Source organism: Nesoenas mayeri (assembly GCF_963082525.1).
Source record: "Nesoenas mayeri genome assembly, chromosome: 1".
NCBI lineage: Eukaryota > Metazoa > Chordata > Aves > Columbiformes > Columbidae > Nesoenas > Nesoenas mayeri.
In genome coordinates, this window is record NC_137541.1 from 1142509 (window position 1) to 1155564 (window position 13056).

Genomic DNA, 13056 nt, shown 5'->3' on the forward strand with positions numbered 1-13056 from the left:
CCCCCACCCACGGGTCACACCCAGGGGGGTGGATATTTGGGTGGGATGAGGATTCGCGAGTTTGGTGGGTGAGCAATGGAGGTGGGTGCTGGATTTGAGTGCTGCTTTGGGTGCTGGATGTGGCATTTGGGTGCTGGATGTGGGATTTGGGTGCTGGATGTGAGTGCTGCTTTGGATGCTGGATGTGAATGCTGCTTTGGGTGCTGGATGTGGGATTTGGGTGCTGGATGTGGGATTTGGGTGCTGGATTTGAGCACTGCTTTGGGTGCTGGATGTGGGATTTGGGTGCTGGATTTGAGCACTGCTTTGGGTGCTGGATGTGGGATCTGGGTGCTGGATGTGAGTGCTGCTTTGGGTGCTGGATGGGGGATTTGGGTGCTGGATGTGAGTGCTAGATGTGGGATTTGGGTGCCGAATTTGGGTGCAGTATTTGGGTGCTGGATGGAGGATTCGGTTGCTGGAGGTGGAATCTGGGTGCTCAATGCGGCATGGGGGTGCTGGATTTGAGTGCTGAATTTGGGTGCTGGATCCAGGTGTTGGATGTGGGTGCTGGATAATGGGTGTTGGATTTGGGATTTGCGTGCTGGATCTGGGCGCTGCATTCGGGTGCTGGATGTGGGTGCTGGATTCAGGCGCTGACGTGGGTTCTCTGCTTGGGTGCTGGATGTGGATGCCAGATGCGGGTGCTGGTTTTGGGTGCTGATGTGGGTGCTGGATTCAGGATGTGGATGATGTATTTGGGTGCTGAAGTGGGTGCCAAGGTGGGTGCTGGATTTGGGACGTGAGTGCTGTACTCGGGTGCTGGATTTGGGTGCTATACTGGAGCTGTGGGTGCTGTGTGGGTGCTGTACTGGGGCTGTGGGTGCTGTACTCAGGCTGTGGGTGCTGTGTGGGTTCCGTACTGGGGCTGTGGGTGCTGTGTGGGTGCCGTGTGGGTGCCGTACTGGGGCTGTGGGTGCCGTGTGAGTGCTGTGTGGGTGCTGTACTGGGGCTCTGGGTGCTGTGTGGGTGCCATACTGGGGCTGTGGGTGCTGTATGGTTGCTGTACTCGGGCTGTGGGTGCTGTACTGGGGCTGTGGGTGCCATGTGGGTGCTGTGTGGGTGCTGTACTGGGGCTGTGGGTGCCGTGTGGGTACCATACTAGGGCTGTGGGTGCTGTGTGGGTGCCGTGTGGGTGCTGTGTGGATGCCGTACTGGGGCTGTGGGTGCCGTGTGGGTGCCGTGTGGGTGCTGTACTGGGGCTGTGGGTGCCATGTGGGTGCTGTGTGGGTCCTGTACTGGGGCTGTGGGTGCTGTATGGGTGCCGTGTGGGTGCTGTACTGGGGCTGTGGGTGCCGTGTGGGTACCATACTAGGGCTGTGGGTGCTGTGTGGGTACCATGTGGGTGCTGTGTGGGTGCCGTACTGGGGCTGTGGGTGCTGTATGGGTGCTGTGTGGGTGCTGTATGGGTGCTGTGTGGGTGCTGTACTGGGGCTGTGGGTGCCGTGTGGGTGCCGTGTGGGTGCCGTACTGTGGCTGTGGGTGCTGTGTGGGTGCTGTACTGGGGCTGTGGGTGCTGTGTGGGTGCCGTGTGGGTGCTGAGGTGCTGTGCCCCGCAGGCGCGCAGCTGGAGAAGCTGATGGAGAACCTGCGCGCGGAGGTGGGCGCGCACCCCCCCGGGGAGGGCTCCTACGCCCCGCGCCGCGGCGACTTCTGCATCGCCAAGTTCATCGACGGAGAGTGGTGAGGAGGGTGGGGGTCCCGCCGCCCCCGGCCGGGGAGGGGCCTGGGGTGCCCACCCACCCCACTCCACCCCACCCATCCCGCCCTGCAGGTACCGCGCCCGGGTGGAGAAGGTGGAGTCGCCCAGCAAAGTCCACATCTTCTACATTGACTATGGCAACGTGAGTGCCCAGCACCCTTGGGTGCCCCCAGTGCCCGTCACAGGGGCTCCCAGCACCTCTGGGTGTCCCTTCATCCCACCACCCTGGGTGCCTCCAACCCAACACCCTTGGGTATCCCCCAACTCAGCACCCTTGGGTGCCCCCGAGCCAGCACCCAGGAGCTCATCACGGGGCTCCCAGCACCTTCGGGTACCCCAACCCAGCACCTTTAGGTGCCCCCAGTGCCCATCACAGAGGTTCCCAGCACCTCTGGGTGTCCCTTCGCCCCAGCACCCTTGGGTGCCTCCAACCCAACACCCTTGGGTGCCCCCCAACCCCAGCACCTTTGGGTGCCCCCAGTCCCAAGCATCGAGGAGCCCATCATGGGGTGTCCCCCAACTCCAGCAACCAGGAGTCAACCATGTAGTCTCCAGCACCCTTGGGTGCCCCCAACCCAGCACCCTTGGGCCCTCTCCCAACGGCTGCACCCAGGAGCCCATCTCAGGGTGCCCAGCACCCTTGGGTGCCCCAAATCCCCATTCCCAGGAGCCCATTACAGTGTGCCCAGCACCTTTGGATGCCCCCTGTGACCCAAGCACCCTTGGGTGCCCATGGACCACAACATCCAGGAGCCCATTACAGTGTGCCCAGCACCTTTGGGTGCCCCCTGTGACCCAAGCACCTTTGGGTGCCCATGGACCACAACATCCAGGAGCCTATTACAGTGAGCCCAGCACCCTTGGGTACCCCCCAACCCCAGCACCTTTGGGTGCCTCCAGCACCCTTGGGTGCCCCAAATCCCCATTCCCAGGAGCCCATTACAGTGTGCTCAGCACCTTTGGGTGCCCCCTAACCCAAGCACCTTTGGGTGCCCCCTGTGACCCAAGCACCCTTGGGTGCCCCTTGACCACAACATCCAGGAGCCCATTACAGTGAGCTCAGCACCCTTGGGTACCCCCCAACCCCAGCACCTTTGGGTGCCTCCAGCACCCTTTGGTGACCCCAGCACCCTTGGGTGCCCCCAGAAGGAGACGCTCCCCGCCACGCGCCTGGCGGCGCTGCCCCCGGCGTTCAGCACCCGCGTGCTGCCGGCACAGGCCACCGAGTACCGGTTCGCATTCATCCAGGTGCCCCAGGACGTGAGTACGGGACTGGGGGGGACTAGGAGGTGCTGGGGGGGTTCGGGGGTGTTTGGCTGGGTTTGTAGGGGGCAAGGGGGGGATCCAGGGAGTTACTGGGATGTTTGGGGTGCGGGGGCTCCATGGGACATCCCTGGGTGCAGCAGGAGAATCTGGGGGGGTCCCCTGGGTGCAACAGGAGGACACGGTGGACAGCGCCAAGGGGAACAGCCAGGGCTGGGGGGATTGGGGGCTCTGGGGGGTGTTTTGGGGGTGCTGAGGGGGGGTTCCAGGGAGGTGACATTGATGGGTGACGCAGGAGGAGGACACAGTGGACAGTGTGGTGGGGACATCCAGAACAGCCAGGGCTGGGGGGATTGGGGGCTCTGGGGGGTGTTCTGGGGGGGTTCGAGGGGGTGACATTGATGGGTGATGCAGGAGGAGGACACAGTGGACAGCGTGGTGGGGACATCCAGAACAGACAGGGCTGGGGGCTCTGGGGGGGCTTGGGGGAGTTCTGGGGGGGTTTTGGGGTGCTGGGGGGTGGTTCCAGGGAGATGACACCCATGGGTGACACAGGAGGAGGACACAGTGGACAGCGTGGTGGGGACATCCAGAACAGACAGGGCTGGGGGCTCTAGGGGGGCTTGGGGGAGTTCCAGGAGGGGTTTGGGAGTGCTGGGGGGGGGGGTCCAGGAAGGTGACACCCATGGGTGACACAGGAGGAGGACACAGTGGACAGAGTGGTGGGGACATCCAGAACAGCCAGTGCTGGGGGCTCTGGGGCGGCTTGGGGGAGTTCCAGGGGGGTTTTGGGGTGCTGGGGGGTGGTTCAGGGGGTTGACACCCATAGGTGACAAAGGAGGAGGACCCAGTGGACAACATGGTGGAGACATCCTGAGCAGCCGTGACTGGGGGCTCTGGGGGGGTTTAGGGGACTTCTGGGGGGTTTTGGGGTGCTGGGGGTGGTTCGAGGGAGGTGACACCCATGGGTGACACTGGAGGAGCACACAGTGGACAGCGTGGTGGGGACATCCAGAACAGCCAGTGCTGGGGGGACTGGGAGGGGTTTTGGGGTGCTGAGGGGGTTGGGGGGTCTGGGGCTGTTTGGGGGTGCAGGGTGACACCCCTGGGTGCGGCAGGAGGAGGCGCGGGCGGACGCGGTGGACAGCGTGGTGCGGGACATCCAGAACAGCCAGTGCCTGCTGAACGTGGAGCACGGGGGCCCCCCCTGTCCCCACGTCACCCTGCAGTTCAGTGACACCCACAGCGACGTGGGGCTGGGGCTGGTGCGCGAGGGGCTGGTCATGGTGGAGCCGCGCCCCGAGCGGCACTTCCAGAAACTGGTGCGTACTGGGGGCACTGGGAGGGCTGCCGAGGGCGCTGGGGGGGGGCTCGGGGGTGCTGGGTGCTACCAAGAGGTAATGTGGGGCACTCGGGGGAGATGGGGGGGTACTGAGGTACTGGGAGGTGCTGGGAGGTGCTGGGAGTACTAGGAGGTGCTGGGGGGTACTGGGGAGGTGATAAGGATGTGCTGGGGGATACTGGGAGGTACTGGGGGATACTGGGAGGTGATAAGGATGTGCTGGGGGATACTGGGAGGCACTGGGGGTACTGGGAGGTGCTCGGGGGTACTGGGAGGTGCTGGAGGGTACTGGGGAGCTGATAAGGATGTGCTGGGGGATACTGGGAGATACTGGGAGGCGCTGGGGGATACTGGGAGGTACTGGGGGATACTGGGGAGGTGATAAGGATGTACTGGGGGATGCTGGGAGGCACTGGGGGATACTGGGAGGCGCTGGGGGATACTGGGAGATACTGGGGAGGTGATAAGGATGTGCTGGGGGATACTGGGAGGCACTGGGGGATACTGGGAGGTGCTGGGGGATACTGGGAAATACTGGGGAGGTGATAAGGATGTGCTGGGGGATACTGGGAGGCACTGGGACATACTGGGAGGCACTGGGGGATACTGGGGAGGTGATAAGGATGTGCTGGGGGATACTGGGAGGCGCTGGGGGGTGCTGGGGGATACTGGGGAGGTGATAAGGATGTGCTGGGGGATACTGGGAGGCGCTGGGGGATACTGGGTGGTGCTGGGGGATACTGGGATGTACTGGGGAGGTGCTAAGGATGTGCTGGGGGATACTGGGAGGCACTGGGGGATACTGGGAGGTGCTGGGGGATACTGGGGAGGTGATAAGGATGTGCTGGGGGATACTGGGAGGCACTGGGGGATACTGGGAGGTGCTGGGGGATACTGGGGAGGTGATAAGGATGTGCTGGGGGATACTAGGAGGCACTGGGGGATACTGGGAGGTGCTGGGGGATACTGGGGAGGTGATAAGGATGTGCTGGGGAATACTAGGAGGCGCTGGGTGATACTGGGAGGTGCTGGGGGATACTGGGGGGATACTGGGAGGTGCCGGGGGATACTGGGTAGTTGATGATGAGATGCTGAGGGTGACTGGGAGGCACTGGGGCCGGTGGACTGGGAAGTGCTGGGGGATACTGGGGAGATGATAAGGATGTGCTGGGGGATACTGGGAGGTGCTGGGGGTGACTGGGAGGCACTGGGGGATACTGGGAGGTGCTGGGGGTGACTGGGAGGCACTGGGGCTGGTGGACTGGGAGGTGCTGGGGGATACTGGGTAGGTGATAAGGATGTGCTGGGGGATACTGGGAGGCGCTGGGGGATACTGGGAGGTGCTGGGGGTGACTGGGAGGCACTGGGGGCGGTGGACTGGGAGGTGCTGGGGGTTACTGGGGGGAGCTGGGTGGGTGCTGAGGTGCTGTGGGGTATACTGGAAGGTGCTGGGGGGTACTGGGGGGCGATGGGGAGGTGCTGGGGGGTGATAGGGAGGTGCTGGGGGGTGATAGGGAGGTACTGAGGGCACTGTAAGGTATTGGGGACTGATGGGGGGTTGCTGGGGAAGACTGGGCGGGGGTGGGGACACACTGGGAGGTGCTGGGGGTACTGGGGGGTGCTGAGGGTACTGGGAGAGGGTAGGAGTTGCTGGGGGGTGCCCTGTACCCCCTAAACCCTCTTGGGAGGGCAGGGGAGGTGACACAGGTTGACCCCCGTGTCCCCCCAGATCACAGAGTACCTGAACGCGCAGGAGGCGGCAAAGAGCGCCCGGGTGAGTGGGGGGCACGGGGTGCCCCATGGAGCCCCCTGTCTGGGGCGGGGGGGGCTGGATGCACCCCTGCCCATCTCTGGGTGACACTGGACGCACGCCGTCCATACCGGGGTGCTGCTGGCTGTGCCCCCCCGGGTGACACCCCTGTCCCCCCCCGTTCTCTTCCAGCTGAACCTGTGGCGTTACGGCGATTTCCGCGCGGACGATGCCGACGAGTTCGGTTACAGCCGCTGAGGGACCCCCCGCGCCCCCCAGAGTCCTCCTCCCCGCCCCCCATCCCACCCCATCCCTGGGGGCAGCCGGGGGGGTCGCGGGGCTCCATGTCTGGGATGCTGGGGTGGGGGGACCCCCCTACCCCCCCGCAGCCAGCGCCGCTCCCCCTGGCCCCCCCAGTCTGTATTTAAAGCTTTGGAGGCCAAATAAACGTAGTCAAGCGTCGCGCCGTGATGGTGTCACCCCCCCCCGGCTCCATGCTGGTGTCACCCCCCCGGCTCCATGCTGGTGTCACCCCCCCGGCTCCATGCTGGTGTCACCCCCCGGCTCCATGCTGGTGTCACCTCCCCGGCTCCATGCTGGTGTCACCCCCCCGGCTCCATGCTGGTGTCAACCCCCCCCCGGCTCCATGCTGGTGTCACCCCCCCGGCTCCATGCTGGTGTCACCTCCCCGGCTCCATGCTGGTGTCACCCCCCCGGCTCCATGCTGGTGTCACCCCAGGATCCACCCACGGACCCCAAACCTGGGCGTCAAACCCAGATTCCACCCACGGGCCCCAACCCCAGGACCCACCCATGGGTCCTACCCATGGACCCCCTAAACCCGGGACCTCACACTGGACCACAAACCCAGACCCCAAACCTGGACCTCAATCCTGGGTCCCAACTGAGGACCCCAACACCATGTCCCAGACCTGGACCCACACTCTGGACCCCAAACCTGCGACCCAACCCTGGACCCCAACTCTGGGTTCCAACCCTGGACACCAACCCTGGGTCCCACCTATGGACCCCAAATCCCGGTCCCATACTTGGATCCCAACCGTGGACCCCAAACCTGGTGCCCAACCCTGGATCCCCACCCTGGAACGCAACTGTGGAGCCCAACACCAGGTCCCAACCCTGGACCTCAACTCTGGTCCCCAACCCTGGGTCCCCCCCATGGACCCCAACCCCTCGTCCCACCCACAGACCCCAACCCAGGACACCGAACATGGGTCCCACCTGTGAATCCCAACCCTGGGACCCAACTGTGGACCCCAACCCTATGTCCCAACTCTGGACCCGAACCCTGGGTCCCACCAGTGGACCCCAACCCCACGTCCCAGCTGTGGACCCAACTCTGGGTTCCAACCATGGACTCCAAACTTGGGACCCAACTGTGGACCCCAACCCCATGTCCCAACCCTGGCCCTAAACCCTGGGTCCCACCAGTGGACCCCAACCCCAGGTCCCAGCTGTGGACTCCAATTCTGGGTTCCAACCATGGACACCAACCCTGGAACCCAACTGATGACCCCAACCCCATGTCCCAACCCTGGACCCCCCACCCTGCACCCCAGACCTTGGTCCCATACCTGGACCCCAACTCTGGTTTCAAACCATGCACACCAACCCTGGAACCCAACTAGAGGACTCCAGCCTTGGGTCCCAGACCAACATAGGTCCCAAACCTGGCCTGAAACTCAGATCCCAAACTTGGACCTCCACCCCGGGCCCCAAACCTGGGACCCAACCCTGGATCCCAACTCTGGGTTCCAACCATGGACACCAACCCTGGAACCCACCCATGGACCCCAAATCCAAGTCTCACACCTGAACCCAAAAACAAGGTGCCAACCATAGACACCAAGCACAGACCCCAACCCTGGGTGCCACCCATGGGTCCCACCCATGTCCCCCAGCCCCCTGGGGACACTGGTGCATGCCCCCATGGGCATCTGCATGGCGGTGCCACTGTCCCCACCGTCCCCAGCGCTGTCGATCGATGACCATGACGGGGGGAACAGTGTCACCCGCTTCAGGGCCCCTGTCCCCGCTGGCCACCTCGCTAATCATAGAGCGGCACTAATTTAATTGAGTTTCGATAATTAACACCAGCAAACAGTTGTAATTAAAGGAGGAGCTGGTAGGGGGGTCCTGATGCAAGGAGGGGACCCTGGGATATGGGTGACACCCCGCCTCCCACCCCAGCTCTGGTGACTGTCACTGTGACATTGAGCCCCCCCACCTGTCCCCAGCTGCTCACAGCCCCCCAGCTCCCCCCATGGTCTGGGCCACCTGCAATGGGATCCCCCCACCCCAAATGTCCTCTGTCCCCATGAGCTGCGCCCTCTGCAGCTGCATGGGGGTCTCTGGCTCTCTCGGGGGGTGAGGGACACGTTCTGGGGGTCTTAAGGGTCCCTGAAGGTCTTGGGGGGTCTTGACGGTCCTTGAGGATCTTGCGGGGGGTTCTGGGGGTCTTTGACGGTCCCTGGATGTCTCTGGGGGGTATTGATGGTCTTTGAGGATCCCTGGAGGTCCTGGAAGGTCACCCCATGGTGTCCGTGGGGTCAGCTGTCCCTAGAAGGGGTTCTGGTCCCGCCAGGATCTTCAGGGGGCCCCTGGGGTCACCCTGAGCTCCCACCCAGCCTAGGTGGCCACAGAGGGACCCGCTTGGTGACATGGGGACATTGTGGTTTGTCTCTGGCACTGTGACCTTGAAGCCGTCATTGGAGCTCGTCACCTCTGCTGCTAATTAGTGTCCCTGTCACTAGCAGGGATGCGGCCACCAGGGGTGACACCAGGGAGAGGGTGGCACAGGGGTGACACAGGGGCCCAGGACCTGTCCCTTGTGTCCCTCCCTGTCCCCAAGCTCCCGGTGAGGAGGGAGCAGCCCTGGGACAGGGACAATGTCCCCAGTGCCACCAGCCAGGGGACACCAGAACCCCACGGCAGAGGGTCCTATCCCAGTACAGCTCTATCCCAGTACAGCCCCGTCCCAGTACAGCCCCGTCCCAGTACAGCCCCATCCCAGAACAGCTCTGTCCCAGTACAGCCCTGTCCCAATACAGCCCCTTCAAAGTACAGCCCCATCCCAGAACAGCTCTGTCACAATACAGCCCTGTCCCAATACAGCCCCATCCCAGTACAGCTCTGTCCCAGTACAGCCCTGTCCCAGTACAGCCCTGTCCCAGTACAGGCCCATCCAAGTACAGCCCCATCCCAATACAGCCCCATCCCAGTACAGCCCCATCCCAGTACAGCCCCATCCCAGTACAGCCCCTTCCCAGTACAGCTCTGTCCCAGTACAGCCCCGTCCCAGTACAGGCCCATCCAAGTACAGTCCCATCCCAATACAGCCCCATCCCAGTACAGCCCCATCCCAGTACAGCTCTGTCCCAGTACAGCCCTGTCCCAGTACAGCCCCGTCCCAGTACAGCCCCGTCCCAGCACAGCCCTGTCCCAATACAGTCCCATCCCAGTACAGCCCCATCCCAGTACAGCTCTGTCCCAACACAGCCCTGTCCCAATACAGTCCCATCCCAGTACAGCCCCATCCCAGTACAGCCCTATCCCAGTACAGCCCTGTCCCAGTACAGCCCCGTCCCAATACAGCCCCATCCCAGTACAGCCCCATCCCAGAACAGCTCTATCCCAGTACAGCCCATCCCAGTACAGACCCGTCCCAGTACAGCCCCATCGCAGTACAGTCCTGTCCCAGAACAGCTCTATCCCAGTACAGCCCCATCCCAGTACAGCTCTATCCCAGTACAGTTCTATGCCAATACAGCCCCATCCCAGTACAGCCCTATCCCAGTGCAGCTCTATCCCAGTACAGCCCAAATCCAGTACAGTTCTATCCCACTACAGCCCTGTCCCAGTAGAGGGACAAGGGACAGTGTCCTGCAGCGCCACCAGCGATGGCACCAGTGCCAGTGTCCCCAGCCCCACACCAGAGCCGAAAGAGCCAGTGGAGAAGATTAAAATGAACTTAAAATTAAACTGAACTTAAAATTAAACCGAAATTAAAATTAAACCGAAATTAATTGAACTTGAGCTTCCCAGCAGCTCATCTCAGCCGACCTGTCACATCCCCGTGGAGCGCGGGCGGGTAATTAACACGTCTTACTAATGACCCCTCATTTACGGCCACCTGCCTGTCCCTCTGGCGGGGTTTGGGGACACAGGGGGACACACTCAGAGCACCCGGCATGGCCTGGGGGACCCTGGACCCCCCCGTGCTGGGATGTCACCGTGTGTCCCCTCGTGCTGGGATGTCACTGTGTGTGTCCCCTCGTGCTGGGATGTCACCGTGTCCCCCTGGAGCAGGTGGTACCTGTGGCATTTAGTTCCCAGCTTAATTAGACCGAGTTTAAGCTGTTTATACCCAGCAGGGCGTTCGCCTCACACCCTTCCCCCCCCCCGACATGACACCCCTACTGCCACCCGTCCCTATCCCCAACCTGTGTCCCTGCGGCCCCCAGTCCTGCTTGGGGTGCATCCACCCTCATGTTTTGTGTCACCTCAGTGTCCCCCCGCACCCCAGGGTGGTGGTGGGGGGTCCTGGCACAGGGGGTTTCCACTCGGGTGACAGGAGGGTGCTGGTGGCACGATGGCCCCGGTGAAGCCGGGTGGTCACTGTCCCCCCAGCTGTCCCCAAACCCGGGGGGTTCCGGGGGCGCTCGGCACTGGGCTCATTGGAGCTCAGTAATTAGCTGTCAGCGTTAATTGGAAACGGCAAAGTGGTTAATTACATCACGCGGTTGCGGTGCTACATGGCGGGTGTGACAGCGGGGTCCCGCCGCCTTGGGGACAGCGCTGTGTGGCAGCGCCGGGGGCACGATGGGAGGTGGCAGGGGCGACAAGGGACGGGGAGAGACCCGGGCGACAAGACATGGGGTGGGTGGCACGGAGGGACACTGCAGCTGCGACACGGCCCTGGGGACAGGCGGGGGGGACGTGGTCCTGGGGACACCCCCCGGTCCCGCCGTGTCCGTGTCCCTGTGTCCCCGTGCGTGACCGCCCCGCCCCTCCGTGCCTCTGCTGTCCCTGTCCCCTGTCCCCTCTCCTTGTCCCCGTCCTCCCGCCTGAGCATCCCGGAGGGGGCGGGGCCAGTACAGGGCCAGCCCTGGTCCCGATGTCCCCGGTGTCCTCATGTCCCGAAGTCCCCCTGTCACCGTAACCCCGTGGCCCCGTGTCCCCATGTCCCGGTGTCCTCGCTGTCCTGGTGTCCCCATGTCCCGCTGTCCCCGTATCCCCGGTGTCCCGATGTCTCTATGTCCCGGTGTCCTCATATCCCGCTGTCCCTTTATCCCCGCTGTCCCTGTGTCCCCGGTGTCCTGGTGTCCCCATGTCTCGATGTCCCGGTGTCCCCATATCCCGCTGTCCCCTTATCCCCGCTCTCCCTGCGCCCCCATGTCCCACTGTCTCCGTATCCCCGGTGTCCCGATGTCCCCATGTCTCAACTCCCCAGTGGCCCGATATCCCCATGGATCGATGTCCCGGTGTCGGTGCCCCGATGTCCCCTTGTCCCGCTGTCCTAGTGTCCCCATGTCCCTCTGTCCTCAGCTCATCCCCCGATCCACCCCGCAGGGCCGATGTCGCTCCGCTCGGGGGGACACGCGTGACAAGCCGTGTCAGGCCGGGGCGGGGTGGCCGTGTCCCCGCGGGGGTGGCGGTCACCCGCGGGGGTGTCCCCGTGCCGGTGTCCCCCGTCTCTATATTTATCCCTTTGTCCCCAGAATAGCGGCAGACGGCGGGGGCGGGGGGGCCGCTCCCCCCACCACGTCCCTCCCCCCTCCCTCCCCCTTCCCCCCCCCCCACCCGTGGCTATTTTTAGCCCGCGCGTGTTTCCAGGGGAACCCTGATGACGCAGTGACGTCAATGCGGGTCAAGCGCCGCCGCCAGGGCTCGCGCCGCCGCGCGCCGGGGCCCCCCCGCCCCGCCCCCCCCTCCCCGCCCCCCCAGCGGCGCAGCGCGATGGGCAGCGGCAGGTAGGACCGCGGGGGGCACCGGAATCCCCCTGCCCCGCACCCCCCCCTCCCATCCAGGGGCTCCCCCCGCCCCCCCCGCAGTGCCCGGGGATGCCCGCCCCCCCCCCCCCACCCCGGGAGCACCGCACCCCGCCCGGCCCCGGAACCCCCCCGGAACCCCTCCGCCCCATGGGCCCCATGCACCGCACATGGGGGGGGTGGGTGGGGGGAACCGGACACCCCCCCTCCCCGCAGAGCCCCGAGACCCCACGCACCCCCCCCAGCGCCCAGGGCCCCTCCTCCTTTGCAGCACCCTGGGACTCACGCGCCCCTGGGAACCGCCCCCCCCCCACCCCCCCCGCACCCTGGGACCCCCGGGCCCCCTCTCTGCAGCACCCTTGGACTCCTTGGCATCCCCCGTGCAGCACTCTGGGACCGCCCCCCCCGCATCCCATTCAGCACCCCGGGACTGTGACCCCCATCCCCTGCAGCACCCTGGGACCCCCAGGCCCCTGGACACCCCCTGTGCAGCACCCGGTACCACCAGCGCCCCCCCCCAGCACCCTGGGACCCCTGAACTGCACCCCCTGCACCCCGGGACCCCCCACCATTGCCACCTGTGTCCCCTCCCCACCGTGTCCCCCAGTGTCACCCCCCCATGCACCAGGCCCTCCTGCGCACCCCCCGCAGCACCCCGCATCCCTGTGCACCCCCAGCGCGGCCACACGTGTGTTCCCCCCCTCCCTGCCCGTGTCCCCCCCTTATAATGTCCCCAGGGTGCCCCTCCCTGCCCCACACCCCATCCCCATGTCCCCGCACCCCCTGCCTACAGTGTCCCCACCCAGATCCCCCCCGTCCCGGGGGGGTCCCCAGCACCACGCAGCCATCAGGGAGGGGGGGCACACGGGAGGGGTGACAGCCCCCTCCCCACTCTGGTGACGTCCCCAAAACCGGCCTCGGTGCCTCGCAGCGATCTGGAAAGTTCTGT

The 13056-nt window shown here is 64.6% G+C and overlaps 1 protein-coding gene across 1 annotated transcript in view; it reads left to right on the top strand.

Annotated features, from left to right (window-relative positions):
- The window catches only part of SND1 (staphylococcal nuclease and tudor domain containing 1), a 131748-nt gene extending 125196 nt beyond the window's left edge, over window positions 1–6552 (top strand). The window contains 6 exon segments of the mRNA XM_080363608.1: window positions 1599–1722; window positions 1814–1883; window positions 2888–3001; window positions 4123–4326; window positions 6076–6120; window positions 6289–6552. Of these exon segments, the coding sequence (XP_080219734.1) occupies window positions 1599–1722; window positions 1814–1883; window positions 2888–3001; window positions 4123–4326; window positions 6076–6120; window positions 6289–6354 (623 nt within the window). The 3' untranslated portion in view covers window positions 6355–6552.
- The last annotated feature ends 6504 nt before the right edge of the window (window positions 6553–13056 follow it).